Source organism: Taurulus bubalis (assembly GCF_910589615.1).
Source record: "Taurulus bubalis genome assembly, chromosome: 3".
Lineage (NCBI taxonomy): Eukaryota > Metazoa > Chordata > Actinopteri > Perciformes > Cottidae > Taurulus > Taurulus bubalis.
In genome coordinates this window covers 19,175,600-19,197,008 of record NC_136591.1, presented here as the reverse complement: position 1 = coordinate 19,197,008, position 21,409 = coordinate 19,175,600, and the positions used below count along the sequence as shown (strand labels likewise).

Here is a 21,409-nt window from a genome sequence, read left to right as displayed (position 1 = left end):
AATAATGTCATCAATAGTCATTGCATAGTATATAGTACAAATATCGATATTATTAATCCCAAATAAATGTCTAAAAGGCTTACTTTACTTTATCAAACATATATTTATCTGACGAATTCCAGATTTCGTAGCAAAAACTAAAACAATAAAGAAAACACTCAAGGTCCACTTACTAGCTTTTTTTTCTTTATGTCCGTAAGTGTGCTTGTCTCGGCCGTAGTTCAGTTCCTGACCACCAGGTGGCAGCAGGTGCGCATTAGAATACATTGTAATCCACATGAAGGCCCACTGACAGGAAGCCTCCAGGCAGAAGGTTAACATCAGTGGGCAAAGCTGACCAATCACAGCTGCTGTGGAGGTCACTTGCACCTGATGTTTTGGGAGGTGCGCGTTGGCTCAGGTGTGAAAAGAAAGAGAAGCTCATCTCACACAAACAGTAGCTGAACAGCGTCTTTTTTCTGCTTTGGTTTAACACCTGAATGCGACGCACTTACGTACAAATATGTCACAGTAGACTATGCCATAAAATATGATGAATGTCATGGTACAGTGGGCCATAACACATATTTCATATAAATTACTTCTTGTAAGCACTGTATATAAGAACGTCGTGACGTCACTCGTTGGTTTGTGGAGTTCGGCCATCTTGGATTACTGTCGTCGCCATGTTGGTTTTTATGCAACCGATGAACAGAATTGGAATTCAGAGAAGTGATGCAGACGCGGAGATAGTATAGTATAGTATGTAAAAAAAAGTATATTATGTTTGAAATATATTGGTCATGGTGTGTAAATACTATGTCAAAAATAAGTTATTGTAAGACATTCTGGTATTGTAGGTTGAAAACATTTGATAAAAGTCTTAAAATAACAATTCAAAATATATCTTGATAAAAAGTTCTAGTATAGTATGTTAAAAAATGTTTAAAAATTATAATATAAAATATTTTCAAAAAATATCTTGATAAAAAGTTGTAGTATAGTGCCAAAAAAAATGAAATAAAATGTTTTATGTTATACATATAGAACAGTAAATGAAAAGAAATTATGAAAAAGTCATAGTAAAGTTTTTCATCAAAGTAATTTCATGGTATATAATTCAAAGGGAAAGTATGTCAAACAAATATGATGAAAAGACCAAAGAATAGTTTTATTCTGTTGCGTACAAAGTGTCTGTTGGAGGTCACTGTGACATCACGCTTCTGACCTCTGGGATTATGTCATTGTTTATTTTTTTCTTTTGTTACATTATCATCTTTTATTGCTGGAGGAAGGAGAATGGTGATGACATCATAAAGTCTGAAACACGTTTATGATTCATTAAGAATTATAACATTGGCGGCTTGAAGGACGATTCAAATTTAACAGACTGAATTATTTTTGATGCTTTGACAAAAAGCTTCTGACAGATTGATCCTCACAAGGGAGAGGGAAGTCATCTTTGCTCACACACACACACACACACACACACACACACACACACACACACACACACACACACACACACAGCCTTCAAATCCCTAAAATGCTGCATAAATGAGAAATTAAGGATTATTTCGGTAAATCTGCTGCCTCCATGTGCTTGTCTAAAACACACATGCACAGACTGTGCAGCCTCCTCGAGTATCTGTGTATCTCGAACTGTTTCCAGTTGTGAAGGTACACAAAGTACATTTACCAGGAACATGTATAGTAAAGATGTTGTACTTTTTACTGTACTACATCTCAGAGGTATATATTGTACTTTTTACTACATTTGTCGGCCATCTTTAGCTACTTTTTTTTTAAATGTAGCTGTGCTACTACTGATACATGTATTGAAGTACAAGAATAAAGCCCCAATACTTCAAATATATATATATAAGTATTCCGATCATTACTGGATGGTGAGGTGGATGTGAGAAGTAAAAGTGCACGATTAAAAACATAGATCCTTTATTAAAACACATGCTGCTCCAGTTGTTGACAAACAGCTGATACTGTAACAGGTGGAACGTCAATAACAATATTTATGAGCGTCACGTCTCCTCCAGGAATACAAAACCACATCATGTCCTCACACGTGCTTTAAAAACACTGACGTGTGTGTGTGTGTGTGTGGTTTGGGGTTCGATTCCCACTCACACAGACCACGCTGTATTTTTTTGCTCGTCTTCCTTTTGTTTATCTGCTTTTTGTTCACAACAAGAGAAAAGTTTCCAGAAAACCGGCAATAAACAAAAAAGGCAAAAAAATGCAGGAAAACCAAGCGAAGAGGGAAATAATTGTTGTGACTCAAACCTGCATTAAAGAGTCAGTAACTTATTAGTATTATGTTTTTGCACAAAGCACATGGGCAGCTCCTCCAAAGCAACACACACACACACACACACACACACACACACACACACACACACACACACACACACACACACACACACACACACACACACACACACAGGAAGCGTCACTACAAATAGGCTTTTCATGTTAATTTGGCTTTTGGGTATATAATATAAAATATATTTTTTTTTGTCAATTCAGCAGCTGAGTGCAGAAATACAAATTATTAAGTTTTTTTTTCGTCCGGCAAAATATTTGTATTCCTTTATCATACGCAACAGGGAACTTTTTTTTGCATTAAATTGATGAGCGTCCTTGTTGTCAGCAGCTGTGTCTGAAGTTATGTATTGGATCCAGAAACAAGGGGGTATTTTGTTTAAACAAAAATATTTCATAGTAGTTCAGGAGCAGGATGGAGAAAACGTTGTATCAGCACTTTGGAAAGAAAAAAAAAGAAAAAAAGGCCATTAAAAGAAGAAAAGAAACGATTTGCGTACAATCAATGAATCAACGTCAAACGTCTCCACGAAACCACAAATGGAAAACTTATTGAAAATAACATTCAATAAAGATACATTTTACACGCACAGAAGCTGTTACGTTGAGCGTCAGTGTTTCAGATGTTTGTCTTTAAATCCAAAGTTTTCATCCACAGAAACTCTGAGCTTCAGGCCTCCTGTAGCCCCCCCCAAAAAAACAAATCCTAAATCCTGAAAGATGGCCTCCAGGATTGCGTTGACTAAATTCCTTCGTCTGCCGTCCAGGATTTAGCAGCTTTGTGCTTCTTCTGTCTGTTCAAACATCATTAACACGCATCAGTACAAATGATTTGTTGTTTGTTTTTGTTGTGCAGATTACCAACAGCGTCCTCCTCCATCGTCTGACTCATGGAAGACTGGGATTGTAGTCCTTGTTTGTGTGTCATTGTGTGCGTGTGCATAGCTCGCTCCAGACCAGGAGTCAAACTGCTACTGAACCTCACAGGTAGAGAAGATCCTCTTGGCTACCTTTTTAGCCCCAAGCCCCCATTATCGGACAAGAAAAGAGAAAAATAAGTTAAGTGACGTTACCAAAAGGATCTCCTGAACCACAACGTTGATTAACTTCATTTAAATTGCTGAAATACAGTAAAGCCTCGTGGGAAGAGTTCTATCCGCACAGCAAAAATTAAACTGACCATTAAGTTTATATAATTACATAAACCCTGCAGCTTCGGCGTCACTTCCGGGCGACGGCCGTAACGTTTCACTAGATCGTTGATAAGTACACTTTACAAAGTCAGATTTCAATAACACCTCTCCGTAACCCTACGAGCTTGTAGGAGTCTAATAAAGTATGATAGATCCTTGTGGGTGGTATATTAGTACCTGAAAAATCCAAATGCGGCCAGACTGTTTTTTCCCCCTAATCTCCCTTCGACATTTTCAACTGCGCAGCATGCACCAATCCGATCATGTTTAGGCATAAAGGTTATAACTTTCACATGTTTTAACCGAACGACACCGATTTTTGAGTGAAACTCGTTCGTAGCACCCCAAGGCTTTGTTTTATTGTGATTTCTCCGATTCGTTAGGTCATTATCTCTGTAGGTTGTTGTTCAGGCCTTGAACCATGGAGTTGGAAAAACTCGGGGGCGGCTCGAGAAGGCCTTTTTGGGGAATCTTGATCAAATTATGCTCAGTACATGATGTTTATAGTTCTGATCAAAATATGGTATACAAGTTTCATTTTTGGAAATATCAATGTAATTAAAAATAAAATTCTGAAAGAAATCAATATAAATTAACACAAGTATTATAACTCATTTGGGGTTCATACGACTACTTGAACAGACCTCACTAGGGCCTCTAGAAGGGCTTCGCCCCCCTAACCCTCTTGAAACCTGGGGCTCATAAGTTTAAATATACAGTGAAGCTGCACTGGGCGTTTGTAATAATACTTCTGTACATTCAAAACAAGCATCCATGTTGGCTCGCTAGCGGACTTCCTGCTACTTTTTTTTTGGTACTTCCCGACACCTACAGGTCACTGATTGGTCAAAGAGAATCGTGACATCACGCACGATCCCGTCGTACTTAAACAGCAGCCGACATGCAGGATTTAGCGCGTGGCGCGTTGAAGATGATGTCATGGTGGTTTCAGGCGGAGGGCCCCGCCCACACCGAGAAGGAACCAACCAGCGGCGAGAAGAGGAAATTAATTTTCATTTCCTTTTTGAGTCGAGCAGAGCTGTGCCGTGCGGTGGAAACATGCTGTATAATAAAATTGAGCTCTTTAGCGCCACTAGTGGCCAAAAAGAGACATCACAGAACGCCTTTAAATAGGACGTCGTCTTCCGTTTCTAGCTTCTGATCACGTCCTTTGGAGGTTTTACGGGGTCGCACTCACTGACACTTTGGATCGCCGAAGAAGTCTAAAGACGCCGGGTGACAATGCCTAGAGCGAAGATAATCTTTGCACTCGATTTTGGGAGGAAAAAAATAACAAATTCAAGTTAATCCTTCAGATGAAGGATCAAGTACACTAAACCTTTAGAAGTGAAAGCTGTATATGTATATAAGAGGCTTTCTGGTAAATATGGCGACCGGGACCTTCTTAACATCTGTATTGGAGGTTGAGTGTGAAGGGGTTTCCTCTGATGGAAACGGAGCAGCGTGATGAATTCAGTTACGAGTCAACAGAAGGAAGAGGAGAATGAAAGAGAGAGAGGGTGAGGAGAGGGAGAGGAAGAGGAGGTTTGCCGCAGTGCTCTAATGATCCTTCACTGATCTCCTGCAGAGAATCCTCTCTTCTCACCATTTGTCCACCTCCTCTCCTACTCTCCTCACTCTATTGATTGTCCTCTCCTCATTCCACGCTCGTCCACTTCGATTAATGTGTGGAAAGTTTGAACAAAACACTAAAACATTTCTTCAAATGATCTTCCTCTTGCTCATCTTCATCAGACGCTGTGAACTCAGCCATGTTGGACAACTGACGTTGACGTGAAGTAAAATTCGACAGATCGTATCAAATCCCTTCGTTGGGCACATTGTAGAAGCGGCATCATGATGACGTCTGGTTTGCATAACCGTGTTTGTCGTTGTGTGTTGTGCGAAGAGAAGCTTTTGTTTTGTCTCAGCTTTAAGAAGTTCTTGCTGTTCAAGCTCAGAAATAAAGAAAAAGATGTCATCAACATATTTGTATCGAGTGTTCATCGTCCACCTGGTCTGTGAGAATCACTCAGGTAGAGACTCTGTTTGGACGGAGGACCGCGAGGTGATGCAGGTGATCAGATGCGGATCTGGTAGCCGTCGTTGAGAGTGCTGAGCTCCGGAGGTTTCCTCTCCACTGATGCCGGCCTGAGAGAGAGACGTTCAGATCACCCAGAGTCTTACAATCTAACATTTCCTGCTCAGTGTTACACAGAAGAACTGAACGTCTCCAGAGCCACGAGGCTCTGTTGACAACATTGATATAAATCAACAATCGTTTCAGTTTAAAAGAAACAGATAAACTTTAAACTTGGTTTCTAGTTGTGTAGTCGTGAGGACAGAAGTCCTTTCAGAGAAGACAGGATTGAAGAAATAGAAACAGATGAAGGTAGATGACAGACACGGTGTCACTCTCTCTCTTTATTCCTCCTCTCTATTTTCATTCTCTTTCCTTCCTCTCCTCTCTCCCTCTCCATTTTCCTCCCTCCTGTCTTCCCTCCTTTCCTTCTTTTTTTCCCTCTTTACTGAAGTCATATGCTCTCCTCCTCCTTCCCCTCCTCTCCTCCTCCCTCCACTCCTCTCTTCCTTCCTCCCCTACTCTATTCCTCTCCTCCTCCCTCCCCTCCTCTCTTCTTTCTGTTCTTGACCTCTCACAGTCCTTCGTTCCTGCTTCTCTGTGTTCTGTCCTTCTACCTTTCCTCTCTTCTCAGAGGGGAAGCGAGAATAAAGAAGTTCCTAAAATCTATTTGAATGTTGTTTTTTATATATCACTTAATTCCCCAGAATGTTACTTCTCTTAATGGAGTCGTGTGTGGTGTCTGTGAGTGAAGTGTGAAGTGTTAAGTGTGAAGAGTGAAGAGTGAAGAGTGAAGAGTTAAGTACTCCGTTGACAACAGTAACAGCTTCTTAAGTGTTAGAGGTGGTTTGGAGCGGTGAAGCTGCTCTGACGTCCCAATACCTGAAACCAACAACATTCTTTTTCTCTTCTCAGTCAGAACAACCGGCTTCACCTCACTCACACCGCTAAAACATCTTGTGTCTCCTGAGAGGATCGGGTTCAGGGAGCCGCCGTGTAAATACATCACAGGGGGTAAGAACCCACCATCTACTGTGTTTCAGCACAGGAAGCACCGGAGCCCGTTCACCCAGAAGTTCCTGTATTCTATTAAACGCTGCTTCACATTATATGACTTTAACTAAACATTTGTATTCCTTCTTTTTGTGGGGTTATGTTGTTTTTCTGGCTTCCACACTGACACAACACCAGGTGACACAGTATGTAATAACATATATATTATTGGAATATAATAAATATGTTATACAATATAAATATTAATACAAAATAAAAGGTGTGTTCCTGATTTCCCCCTCAATTTCTCACAAGTATATTAAAAGTCCCCCCCCACACACCAAAGAAAGCATTTCAGGAGAAATATAAATGCTAAAGTAGCCACTGATGTAAAACAGAGAAAAGCTGCAAACAATACAATGAAAATTAACTGAAACAATGAATTGACACATAAATAAGTAATTTTCCGCCGAATGACTAATTAATGCAGCTCTCATGATTTATTATAATTATTAGAAACACACACTGAGATAACATCTGTGGGTGCAGCTTAAATATCGACTATAATATTCAAGTTTTTCACATCTTAATTGGTTTTATGCTTTATTGCCTCAGATTATCTAATAACGGGTTCAGTTCTAGGTAATTTGAAAAGAGGATTTGATTCAAGATGACTGAGAAAGTCATCTTGAATAGAAGACTCCTTTTGATGTTTTTACACACTCTCACACACACACACACACACGCACACACGCACACACGCACACACACACACACACACACACACACACACACACACACACACACACACACACACATATCTGAATAATTAGACGGATAATCCTGCTGGAGCTTCTCAGAAGAAAGGTCATCGTAGTGTCACGTTAGATGGCAACACCGGGAATGTCTTATTTTGGTGCACCGTGTGTGTGTGCGTGTGTGTGTGTGTGTGTGTGTGTGTGTGTGTGTATGTGTGTGTGGCTGGGCTGCAGCTGTCGTCCAAGCAGATTGTGTTACATCCTACCACACAGCTGACAGCACACACTCAGCATCCTGTGTGTGTGTGTGTGTGTGTGTGTGTGTGTGTGTGTGTGTGTGTGTGTGTGTGTGTGTGTGTGTGTGTGTGTGTGTGAAGGTTTCCCTGCCAATGAATTGAAGTGAGTCACCCTGTTTGTTAAGACCTGCTCAATTTCACTTGAGAGTTTACAGCCTTTTTGCAGAATTCCCATAAAATTGTTTCCTCGTTTCACGTTTTTGACAAAACTTCAAAGCAAATGTTTTTCGATAAAATGAAGAGCAGAATTTGAAGAGATTCACACACTTAAAGAACGTATTAAAATCTAGTTATAATAATAACTTCATAATAACAGGAGTGCAGCTCCTGATGACTCCAACAAGACCTTCCGTGTTCTTGAGAAAGACGGCTTTAAATCAGTGGCCAAGACTGCACACTTCATATTTAAACACTCATGCCACTTAACATACATTTTTAAACTTAAACACACATGTCACTTTAACAAACACTTACATTAACATTAACATCTGTTTGTCTGAGCAATTTATCTTATACTTGATTTAAATATCATTGGACTGTTGTTGTCGTTGACTGTTGATTGTTGTTTGTCTCGTCTAATGTATGCATCTTCCGCCTAGCAAAATTCCTCATTTGTGTAAACATTCCTGGTTTCTGATTCTGATTCTGAAGAGACGCAGACCCACACACCACTCAAAGTCTAAACTCTCCTTGACCCTGCAGAGCAGAGCCAGGAAGAGAAAGTGAGAGAGGGAAGGAACACATAACACGAGGGTTGACATTACCAGCATCCACCATGAAGACACTGGCGTACACAGACACACACAGTTGGGAAACACTTACGATTTGTCTCTGCGGTGTGCGAGGCGGCGCTGGGGGCTGCTCTGCCGTCGCCGTGGCGATAAGGACTTCCCCCGGCTCCGCTCCTTGATTGGCGACTGGGCGCTGGACGATTTCAGTATCTGAAAAAAAAAAAATCACAATTTACACTTAAAAACTTGTCTTAGATTCATTTGAGTTGAGCTTTTTAGCTGCTTCAGCTTTCTCGATGAAGTATAGAGTAAAACATGGGCGTTTCTAGGATTCAATGAAAGAAAAAAATATGAATAAAACAAAATTAAAAAACACATTTCAAGTACATCTTGATTATCGAATGGTAAATATTGTATGTTGGCTGAAGTGGAAGGCACCCAACACATTCACTATAATCAAGTCAAACTAGGATTGCAATGTACAGAGAAAAACACTAGATCCAGGAAGCATTAGAGGCAGATAAAAAAAATACACAAAAATAGCTAGCTTAGTGTTAACATAGCACACTACAATAGTCCCTTTCATTTGCCTCAAGTAAATCTAAATCTAAGCAGGTAACAATCGTTAACAACTACTGATAGCCACATTCTGTAACCACCTGTACTTACATTCCCCCTGTGCATCATTTACTGTGAGCTAAACTCCTTGATGTAGTTTACTTTGAGCTAAACCCCTTGGTATAATCCTGCTGTAGTACAGCAGCCTCCCCAAGGTCCTAGTGCCCTACCGTTAAGTATGATGATAGGCTATTGGATTGTATTTTGAAGGGGGAGAAAACATACAAACCAGAATGCACACACATATGTAGCATGTTAGAGTTATAAATAACGTGTCCATGTGAGAAACAATAGCTTTATAAAAATAAAAATAAATATCTGTTTCAAGCCAAATTATTGGGGGGGGGCTGAAGAACATTTTAGAACAGGCCTAACGACATCCCTGGAGTAAAACAAAATGCTAATTTACAATTCCTCTGAGCCCAAAGTGTCAGTTTCTGATGAAAACAGAAGAAGCAGGGAATTGTAAGAAACATTTTGTTTCTAAATCTCTCTTAATCTCAAAAAAGGCTTCTGCACCACACAAATCACATGCAATTTAAAGCTACAGATGTGTGTGTGTGTGTAACAGCAATTGGAAGCTATCATTAAGAGCTCAGTGGGAGGAGAAAGCTGCAGGATGAACATGGATGGCAAGTTTTCCCAGAAAAAAACGTAAGCCGGGAAACGGTTTATATTCCAGGCGACTCGTGTGTGTCATGTGGTTTTGATAGATTTGTGTGTGTGTGTGTGTGTGTGTGTGTGTGTGTGAGTTTAGAGCTTGACTCTGTAACACAACTTCTATTTGTTTAAACCATGAAACGTTAAATTTAGTGTGTCACTGTGAGCAGTATAAGTCTCTACTTGTGAGGACAGCCAATGGCTTCCATAGTCAGTAACATGAAACCTAATGCTGACCTTAACCCTTCTGAGAAGACACACACACACACACACGCACACACACACACACACACACACACACACACACACACACACACACACACACACACACACACACACACACACACACACACACACACACACACCAAAGTCTCACAAACCACTCCACTGAATCTGACTGTGTGTGTGTGTGTGTGTGTGTGTGTGTGTGTGTGTGTGTGTGTGTGTGTGTGTGACAGCTGCAAACTCACTGACCTACATGTCTTGCTGACATGCAATGTCAGTGCATATACCACTATCCAACACCGGTGTCTCACACACAACCGCAACCACACACACACACACACACGCTTTCATGGAAACTATATGTGTTGCAGAAATGTACAAAATGAAGAGAGAACAAAAGTGAACCCAAAGAAAACTACGAATAAAAACCACAGAGTAAAACATTGAACCTCGAAGAACGCGCATGTCCGGGTCACCTTCATCCTCATGTCGCGGCCGTGCTTCTCCAGCTCCTTCCTCATCTCCTGTGCTCCCAGTCGGGCCGCGTTCAGCACCAGGTGCTTCCACTCGATGGGCTGGAAGACGTGGGGGTCGTGAGGCACGTACAGGCCGATCTTCACCTGGGAGCAGCAGGTAGCAGTCAGACGGCGCGACCTTAGATGACCACGCCCCGCCCCCAGTGACACCGCCTCTTACCTTCTTCAGGGTGTGCTGGTACCTCTTGTAGGAGCTCTCAAACTCGGCCACCAGCTCCCCCAGCGTGCGGTGCGTCAGCGGCTTGTCCATCAGGTCTGGGCGCCGGCTCATGCCCAGCGTGCCGTAGCGCCCGTTGCAGTAGACACCCAGCACCACGTGGTGGAAGCAGTGGCCCGAGAACTGCGTCTTGAAGCTGATGGGGAACCGCTCGAGAGACGTCAGGCCGTTGGTCAGGTAGCTGGGCGGCACGCAGGAGTCAAGGAAGCTCTGTTGTATTCATTTACTTATCAAGACAAACTAACCCGCACCACTGGAGCTACACAACTCACTGCAAAGCCGAAGATCAAATATAAAACTACTTTTGAGTGGATTGGTCTCTGCACCATCAGCAGCTCGAGTCAAACCCGATTAGACTCGGGCTGCAGTCGAATAGTCCTTTTTGGTTAGGAACCTTCCTAACTGATTGAAATGACCCGGAAGTACCTAAGTGACAGCCATGATAAGTGCCGGTCGAATTATCGAAACGCAAAGGAAAGGAGCTTCATGCTTCCTAACTTAGCTCCTTCAGCATAGGAACCACTGGAACTGCCTTTACGAAAGGAAAGGAGATAATGCCGACCCACAATGCGGCTACAATATTTAAAGTGACGTATCATTCGGCCTGCATATAAACCATACAACACAAAGGGATATGAGACATTGTTAGTGTGAGAACGTATTTAATTCAGCATGTTTGAAACTGAAGAGTAGCGACAGTTTAGTAGCGTTGTACTCTGTGAAAAATACTTTGGTTTCACTTTCATATTCCTTCTTTCATTTCTATTCCAACCTCGTTAATAAAGTAATACTATGAACCGGTTGTTTAAATCGTCTGCATGACGCAACACTGTAAGAAGACCAACGAAGTATTTAAGATGCGCTTTATTGTGGTCCGAGATGGACTACAACATTGTAATTTCACTGCTGCAGACAGACCGACGTCACTAACATCTGCCTGCCGTCGCATTATAACTACGTTGCTTAGTGAAAGTCGGATTCTCTAAACACTGCGGTTGTCTTTTCCTGTCTCATGAATTCTCCTTCCCATCTTTCCTTTACCCCGTGACATTTTTACAGAGGTTAAGGAAAAGTGCTTAAGGTTAAACGTTACTTAGGAGGTCATTTTTGACTATTTGACTGCAGCCTAAGTCTGACTCTCACAAGGCCAATACCATGAACTGGGGGCAGCAGCAGCTGCTCCTGTCTGACCGACTGTCAGCATTCACCTTTGTACCCTTTGATGGTTAATACACACACGCACACAAAAAGCTGGTGTGACCCAAGATAAACTCTGAATATCCTGGAGAGAATGCAGATTACCAATAACAGGGACAGGTGACCAGCGGCAGAGGACAGATGCACAAACTGCTCTAACTGCCACAAAACCACAACAACAATTGATCTTGTGCTGAAGTTGAGTCACAGGCGCAGTTAATTAGTCAGGTCACATTATCTCAGTACAAGGTGTGTAAATGAGACTTCCTAGCTCAGTGGTTAGTGCACTGGTCTTGTAATCCAGGGGTTGTGAGTTCAATTCTCGCTGAGGCCTGAAGACCTTTTCAGTGAAAGGTGACACTGTGTGTATGATATGACAGTTGAGCTGATTCAAGACCATAAAGTAGCAGAGCATTTCTCACACAGATTTGTACCCATGGTTCCTTTCCTCACTCCCTCTAGCTCAAACATCTCTATTCTTCCTTCACGCCTCTGTTATTTTTTTCTTTCTGTTGAGCTCTTTCTCCATTTCCCTCCCTCCTTTTTATCTGTGGGCTAAAGCCAGTCTCAATTAAAGTCACTGTCAGCCGCCACCCTCACAGCCCCCGGAGAACAGCCACTGTGAAACTGGACCTGAGAGAGAGAAATCTCACCAAATATCAGAAGAAAAACAAACTCCTTTACATCATACAGTGCGGCTAATTATACAGGTATTTTATCCTGTTTGTGAATATGTCGATAAAACACTGGAGAAATATGTGGTTGCACTGGTACAGTCTGGTTATATGTTGTTCCTCAAACTAAAATAAATCTATAGATCCATTTTCTTCCACTTATCTGGGCTCCGGTCGCGGTGGCAGCAGGCTGACCCAGACTTCCCACTTATTTTCCAGCTCATTCTGGCGCATTCCAAGCCACTACGGTCTGGTGCAGCAGTAGAGTCAACTGGTTAGGTCACATTATGTCAATATCAAGTAAGTAGAAAAGGTGTGGGCTGTTCATTTACTATTAGAGTGTATGTATCATTTCTATCTATTGGGCAAGGCCTCATAGCTCAGTGGTTAGAGCACTGGTCTAGTAAACCAGGGGTCGTGAGTTCAATTCTCACTGAGGCCTAATCATTTTTTCAGTATGCTGGGGGTAATGGTCCTACAGGGCCAACAGGACCACATAATCTGAAAACAGCAGAGTCCAGCACTCCATACTCCCACAGCACCCACCACAATAAAAAGTCCAAGTCTGTTTGGTCAAAACTCCCAGGACCCCTCCAGTAGTCTCTTGAGGGCAAAGAGCTGGTCTGCTGGACCCCTGGTCCACAGCAGAGACAGAATCCGCACTGCTTCCCTTAAAGTCACATGTTAGACTAACGGTTGGCACCTCCATTCCAGAACCCTGGCATAAGCGTTCCCCAGGAAGCTGAGTAGTGTGATACTCCAATAGTTTGAGCACACTCTCCGCGAACCACCACCCCGGTCTGCCAGGCCATTGCCACTGTTCCCGACTCCCATGCGACATTGAAGAGCTGCTTCAGGGGACCCCTCAGCCAACCGGGCCCGAAAGGCCTCCTTCAACTAAACGGCTTCCCTCAACCCCGGTGTCCACCACCAGGTTCTCGGGTTGCCGCCAAGAAAGGCACCGATGATTTTCCGAGCACAACTCCTAATACTCCAACCACATTCAAGGCTTTGAACATTGTCCAAAACCTCCCTCGGGGTGTGTGAGAAGTTCTTATGGAGGTCGGAGTTGAAGGCCTCCCGGACAGAATCCTCCACCTGACGGTTTCCAGCTCCCAATCTCCAGGAGCTTGGTTCCAGAGCCAGTGCTGTGCGTGGAGGTGAGCCCAACTATATGTGGCTGGTATCGCTCCGTCTCCTGCACCAGCTCCGGCTCTTTCCCCGCTAGCGAGGTGACATGTCTCTCATGTCGCCCAAGCCCCCTGCCCGCCTCCCAGACCAGTCTGCATTGCCCCGACCTGAAATGTTGTTTCTTCAGGCTGTGCCCGGCCGGGCCCCATGGGCGAAGGCCCGGCCACCAGACGCTCAGTGGGGAGAGAGCTGAAGTTGAGTCACAGGCGGAGTCAATTGTCTCCTGGACAGGAACAGGATCCTCTGCCCAGACGTTCCCAGCTACCAGTCTACAGGAGCTTGGTTCCAGAGCCTATGCTGTGAATGTGCTGTGAAAATGGAGCCCAACTATTTATAGCATCAAGGCCTCATAGCTCAGTGGTTAGAGCACTGGTCTAGTAAACCAGGGGTCGTGAGTTCAATTCTCACTGAGGCCTGATCATTTTTTCAGCTGGGGGTTCACGATCCATGGTGGCCAACAGGACCATATCATCTGAAAACACCATAGCCTAGCATGCCATACTCCCGGACCAACCTCCACAAAGCACATGTAGACTGGCTGGGCAAACTCCCAGGACCCCAGCTAGATATAGTTGGGCACACCTCCACGCACAGCACTGGCCTTGGAATATGGCGGAGGATCCCATCCGTGAGGTCTTCAACTCCAACCGCCATAAGAACCTCTCACAAATACCGGGTGTATTGAAGAGCTGTTTCAGGAGATCCCTGTGTCAACCGGGCCCAAAAGGCCTGCTTGACGGCTTCCCACCGCCGGTTTCTCGGGTTGCCACCACGATGACCTTCCGAGCACAGCTCCTAGCGGCCATGTCCACATTAGAGGCTTTGAACGTCGTCCACTCGGATTCCATGTCCCCAACCTCTCTCGGGATGTGTGAGAAGTTCTTATGGTGGTTGGAGTTGAAGACCTTCCGACGGGATCCTCCACCAGGTTCTAAAGCCAGTGCTGTGCGTGGTGGTGAGCTCAACTATATCTAGCTGGTACCGCTCCACCTTCTGCAACAGCTCTTTCCCTCCTAGCGAGGTGACGTTCCACGTCCCTAGAGCTCGTCTTTGCTGCTGCCGATCGGCTCGGCTAGGCCCCCTGCCCTGTTCCCGGCCCAGTCTGCATTGCACCCGACCTCAATACCAAACAAAATGTAGCCTCCTCTGTGTTTTGGCTAAGAAAACCCTGAGTTAGGCCTCATAGTTCAGTGGATAGAGCACTGGTCTACTGGACCAGGGGTCATGAGTTCAATTCTCACTGAGGCCCAATCACCTTTTTGGTATGCTGGGCAGGGGGACACGGTCCAAGGAGGCCAACAGGACTACATCATCCGAAAACAGAGGCTGCTGAGCCTCAGTGGGGAGAGCGCTGAAGCTGATTCACAGGCGGAGTCAACTGGTTAGGTCACATTATCTCAATACCAGGTATGTAAAGAAGGTGTAGCCTCCTCTGTGTATTGACTAAAAAAACATCTGTCTCATGGAGTTCTTTCAGGTAAGGCTTCATAGCTCAGTGGTAAGAGCACTGGTCTTGTAAACCAGGGGTCGCGAGTTCAATTCTCGCTGAGGCCTGACAGCTTTTTCCGTATGCTGGAGGTCACAGTCCATATTTTGGAATAGGGCTTGTTGCCAGGCAACCCATTTCAGTAACCACTGGAAAGGGTGGCAGTGGTGGGGGGCATTCGAGAAACATGTTTTATATATATATATATATATATATATAAATAAATAAATAAATATATATAAGGTAAAGGATACATTCCCAGGATGACGGCTTCGAGACATTTGATTGGCAAAGACTCTCTAATCATCTCTCTTGCCGTCTCCATTAACCTGAAGGAGGAAGGTGGACAAGAGGAGGAAAAGAGAAGGAAAGAGGGGATAAGAGAGTTTGATGGTACTTTGAATCGCAAACTAGTGTATCTAGAAAAAAATATTAAATATAAATCAATAAAACACAAATTTCAGCATGAGAGCTGAGAACATTTAGCATTTAATAACATAATAAACAAAACCCAATAAAACAATTAAAATTATCTCACTGACCCGCACAGCGGACGGCTCTTCTTGATCTCGAAGAACTGTGTTCCCGTGTGGTTGTATCTGGTGGAAACGTTAGGGACGACATAGCAATGAAAACCGAGCGCTCCTGAAGTCGGTGTCCCCTGACAGGCGGTAGCGCTCATCACCATGTTGTGTTTGTGTTAAACATGTAAATAAAAAGGATACTGCAGAGCCTTCATGTAGTTCTGGATGGACACCAGCCAATCGGGGACCGACATGGACGGCTTGAAGGTCGGGACCGAGGGAATATGATGCTGCAGAGAGGGTGGGGGAAACAGAGAAAGAGAGAGAGAGAAAAAGAGAGATAATTTATCTAAAATTGACATGCTAAATGTTTTTCACCAAAAACCCATTGTTTCTTTTTTTTTTAACATTACATTTGAACACATCATAACATTGTTATTTACCTGAAGGTAATAAGGATGTTTAAGACTGAAAATATATGCAGGTCAGAAGATTTATTTAGCAGAAATGGAAAATGCAAAATGTTTTTCTTCTTTTTTGGAGTGAAAAAAAAACACAGATGTGGCTCCGTGGAATGGACGCGACCACAGAGTGCGAGAGTGAGTCAGACCTCAATACAAAATGACACTTCCTCCGACGCACACGGGCCTGGTTGTGTGTGTGTGTGTGTGTGTGTGTGCGTGTGTGTGTGTAGAAAGGGTGAACTTTAAGCAGCAGCCCTATCATTTCCTGTGGGGGTTTTACTTCACTGTTTATTTACAGCACAGTAAGAGAGCTGAGCAGGAAGACAACAGGATGAAATGGAGTCTTTTTTTTTAAGATCGTTTGGGTCGTGGTGTACAAATGAGGACCACCTGAGATCCACCATAAAGTATTCCTCTTTTTAGACAACCACACACTGGACATCTTTAAAACAAACCCATACATGGCTCTTCCTGCATTCAACAGTTTGCTTCGACTACAATCAACAGATCGCCTTCAAAGCAGGCGGCCGGTCCGCCGTCGATCGTGTGAAACAAATCAATCCATCAGTCACTCTCATTATGGGGGCCAGAAGGTCGGGACCGAGGGAATATGTCCATAAACCAGTGCGCCAGTACCAGTAAATAGCAGGTTTTAATGCCGTGTAATCTCCTATGTCGTAAAATCCTCACTAAGGAGCAATGCGCCAGCTGCATCAGCTCTCTCTCACACACACACACACACACACACACACACACACACACACACACACACACACACACACACACACACACACACACAGGGTCAGGGAGTGAGATGGTGATCCCTCCCCTCAGCTTTAGGGTTCATATCAGTTAGACTCACTTTATTTTTTTAAGACGAAGTGAAAGATTCCGATGGAAAGTCAGCGCTTCCTCAGATGTCGCCTGAAAGAATCTGTTACGGCTGTCAGTCTTTCAAATCCAGAATTAGAGTCAGATATTACGCTGCATGTGTTAAAGCTGCATTCTCTCTCCTGACCAACAGGGGCCGACTCATCTGGTTGTATAGAAGTCTATATAAAATGACTCTACTTCTCTTGATTTATTTCCTCAGTAAACATTGTAAACATGAGTTTATGTCTCAATCTCTAGTTTCAAGTCTTCTTCAATACAGCATGATGTTCATTTTGTAAATTATGGTCATTTAGAGTCAAACAGACCATAAAGCAGGGGATGCTTTAAGGCGGGACTACTAGATGATTGACAGGTCGCTGTATACGGCATCTCTACCATGACAACACAATGGGCTAATGTTTGCAGATTGATAATGAAAGGGCAAAGGTTGTCACAGTACGTGGTTATTACATCACTGCTAGGAACCAATCAGATTGCTTGATTTGAGTGACGGGCTTCCTCTCCATCAAGAGTTCAGCTCCTCTTCACGTCCTCCATGCTTCCATATTCATTTTCTCTCTCAGAGCCAAGAGGGTAACCCAGAAACCCGACCTGCGTAGACCAAACACAGAGAGGCTGAAACCAGAGACAGAGAGACAGGAAGAGAGAGACAGGAAGAGAAAGAGAGAGCGCAGAGAGAGACATGAAGCTAGAGAGAGAGAGAGACATGAATATAGAGTAGAGAGAGAGAAATAAAGATAGAGCAGAGAGAGAGAGAAATGAAGATAGAGGAGAGAGAGACACAGGAAGCTAGAGCAGAGAAAGAGAGACATGAAGAGAGAGCAGAGAGACACACACAGCAAGCTAGATCAGAGAGAGAGAGAGACATGAAGATAGAGCAAAGAGAGAGCTAGACAGAGAGACAGGTAGAGAGACTATATAAGCACAGCCGTCTGTGTGAATTAAAAATAGAAACAACAGACAGATCCTATTTCTTGTTCAAAGATATCTTTAGAGCGGGACATCCCAAGGAATCTGTCTGTCTGTCTGTTTGTCTCTAGCTCTCTCTCTCTCTCTCTCAAGAGAGACAGCTCAGAAACAAATGATGAAGCAAAGTCTTGACACGCCCATGGTGCAAACACTAAAATAAAATAAAAATGTCTACTTTGCATTAAATCTCTGAACCCCTTTCAAAAATAAAATCCTATTGTCACAGCATGAAGGGAAACACTTTAATCCAGAACAACGGCTCTACAGCGGATTATGGAAAAATGAAAACCTGCTATAGTTTGTTTTTACTTCCTGTTTCTGTCCAAGTGACCGCTGATGACATCACACTCGTTAACCACGAGTCCCGCCGTGTTTAGGGGTCACATCCCCAAACATGAGCGCAGAGAGAACAGCGTTTGTTTTTCTGCTTTTTGGAGCTTGGATGAGTTCCAGCCAGCTTTGTTTCCCAATGAAAGTCCCGTTTTTTTTAGTTTTTTTTTTTTACGTGGTCCAGTTGGTATCCAGAGATTATCCGCTACCCAGATTGCATTAGAGGGATTACTCGGTGACGCGTGCCAAGACTCTCGCTCTGTTAAGGAGCCTTCGGGGTCAGTGGCGGCAACACAGATGTGCAACGGTGTTAAACTCGACTCAAGGCCGGGAAACTACAAGACTGCACAGAACCGTCCTAATTTATTTTATGATCCATCGCTGATAAATGAGACACGCAGTAAGTGGTAATGCAGAAAATATTCACCATGAACGCCGAAGGAATTCTGATTAATAGAAGTCACATGATGTTGGTCATATGACTCTCTTGTCCACTTAGAGAAACACACACACACACACACACACACACACACACACACACAGTTTAACTGCTGAATCATTTCACAAGAAACAGGATACGTTAGTTTTGTCGACGCCCACTAAACAAAGTGGAGATTAAAGCCCACTGACTCTGAGGTTGTTTTCTCATTTGTTTTCACTTTATAGAATAATTTCGTTTTGTTTCACATATTCATTAGTAATCATCACAGCTCGTACCGATGCTCATCAACAGCCGATGCTGTCGTACAAACACAGGCCGGTTTCTCTGTGTCTCTGTGTTGGTGCGCTCGTCCTCCTGTCGTGCCTTCTGTCCAGAGAACAACAAAGTATACAGGGATCTCTGCCCCACCGGCCAACCAGGTCACCAATGACCACATAGCTAATTAGCAGTGGCAGAAGACTGGGATGAGGTGGAACATATGTGTGTGTGTGTGTGTGTGTGTGTGTGTGTGTGTGTGTGTGTGTGTGTGTGTGTGTGTGTGTGTGTGTGGGGTCGGGGGGGTACTTCTTTCAGCCTGGAGAACCAGTCTTTCACTGGTCTTTTCTGCTGCTTAGAATGCTGCTAAATATAGAAGAAAATGACCAGAGGGGAGACACTACTACCACAACAAACAACCACGATAGCTATTTAAAAAAAAAAAAAAAAAAAATCTATAAATATATATATATATATATATATATATATATATATATATATATATATATATATATATATACTTATTTTTTATCTTATGGATGTCACAGTTGCGAGGACGACAGCGGCGAACGATATAATTGTCGGAGTCACTTTCACAGCGTATTAGAAACACCGACAGCCGATCAGACATCCATCCGATAAAGAACACCGGGGTTCCAAGTTGCTGTTGCTTGCTCATGGGTAGAGTGGTCGTCCTACAATCACAAGGTAGCTGGTTTCGATACCAGGAGCCAAAAGGTGAACATCGTCTTGTTTTGTCCCGTCAAAAAATAAATCAGTTCACGAGGAAATAACAAATGTTTGGCATTTTCCTTTAATTGTATTCCTCAAACAATCCAACTAACTTCATTTAAAAATAATTTATAAAAAGCCTTGATTATTCAGTGAGAGCCTCCTCTGATGAGAGGTTACTGTACATGACACACAAAGCATTCTCTGTTTGAAGTCAGCTGTTCAGCAGCTCGACCCCTGGAGCTGTTCGGGTTCTAATGTTAAGGACGCTCAGCCACGTGGGGAGTTATTGCCACTGGGAACTGCAAGCCTTTACTGAGAAAGTGCTTTTCCAACGAAACTTGCATTTTCCACTTTGCTTTCCAAACAGCTTGTCTCCGTCGATTCAGTTCCTGATTGCTTCTGTAAGAAGCATACAGTATTCTTTTCTCAGCTAAAGTCACGTTACGATGGCACGAGTGTGTGTGTGTGTGTGTGTGTGTGTGTGTGTGTGTCTGTCTCAGGAGTCAACATCAAAACAAAAAGCAGAATTAACATCACTCGACAAAAGTGGCACCCCAATTTAGCACACTTGTTGTCATGGTAAGCTGATGCATTGCACGTGCGTGCGTGTGCGTGTGCGTGTGTGTCTGTATCCGAGTGTGCGTAGTTCCTGAAAACTGAATGTGGAAACAGGCTAACGATGCACTAATAGACACAACCGGAGATATTTTCCTTCCTGCGTTCATGTGAATGAAAACGAGCTGGGAGGCGGGGCCAAAGGAAAAACCAACAAACAGAACCCCAAATTGCAGGTGCATTGGTCGAGAACACTGCAACACACTTCACGACAACACAAGGGTTTGTAATCTAAGACAACATATCACAAAAACACAGCAAAGTCCAGTCACAGAGATCACATTTCTATCCAGTATTTACACGAGGCCTTGACGAGTTGTGCTCATTTTAAATCCTCACCTTTGTGGGATTGATTGCGGTAGACATTGTGTTCTGTTTGAGAGATGAACCAATCACAGCCGGCCTACCTTGGGAAGGTACGCAGCGTTCTGTATCCTGTCGACCATCTCCTGGCCCTCGGGGTGCACGGCCGCCACGTGAGACCACATCCTCTCCCACGTGAGCCCTTCGATGGGGAACCCGGTCCTGTTCACGTAGAAAAGAACCCCCCCGTCCTTCTCCTCCTCCTCCCCGGGGGACCGGGTGCTGTTGTTCGGGGTCGAGGTGGCGGACTCCTCCCGGGTGCTGCAGCGGAGGAGGCAGTGTGCGCTGGAGCTCTTGGAGCGGCCATGCCTGCTCAGCTTGGCCGAGGAGGTGCCGGTCCGGCTCGGGGAGGTGGGTCCGGTCATCAATCCCAGGAAGGGTCCCGGAGGAGGTGGCGAAGTTAGGGCAGGCAATCCCTCCTCTAGCTACACAAGCTTATTGGTGTTTGTCAGTGTCGGACAGTACATGTTGATCGTCCACAGCAAACCTGGCCGGGTCAAGAAAAAAACTATTTAAATCAGTTTTGGTCTGCAGAAAAAAGTGCCAACAGCACAGGTGAGTTGCTGCACCACAAGGTCCAGTTCTAATATCTCCATAAAAGGCACAGTTGTGTTTTATAAAAAGGATGGCGCACACAAAGATCT

The 21,409-nt window shown here is 43.8% G+C and overlaps 1 protein-coding gene across 1 annotated transcript; it reads right to left on the bottom strand.

Annotated features, from left to right (window-relative positions):
* Window positions 1–5,593: 5,593 nt before the first annotated feature.
* vash2 (vasohibin 2) lies at window positions 5,594–21,130 on the bottom strand (the record flags this gene model as incomplete). The annotated part of the gene is made up of 8 exons (XM_079214644.1): window positions 5,594–5,663; window positions 8,462–8,580; window positions 10,350–10,493; window positions 10,570–10,807; window positions 15,429–15,503; window positions 15,717–15,773; window positions 15,900–15,988; window positions 20,810–21,130. The coding sequence occupies 8 exons, from the start codon at window positions 21,128–21,130 to the stop codon at window positions 5,594–5,596; spliced, it is 1,113 nt and encodes a 370-aa protein (XP_079070770.1).
* Between the last annotated feature and the right edge of the window lie 279 nt (window positions 21,131–21,409).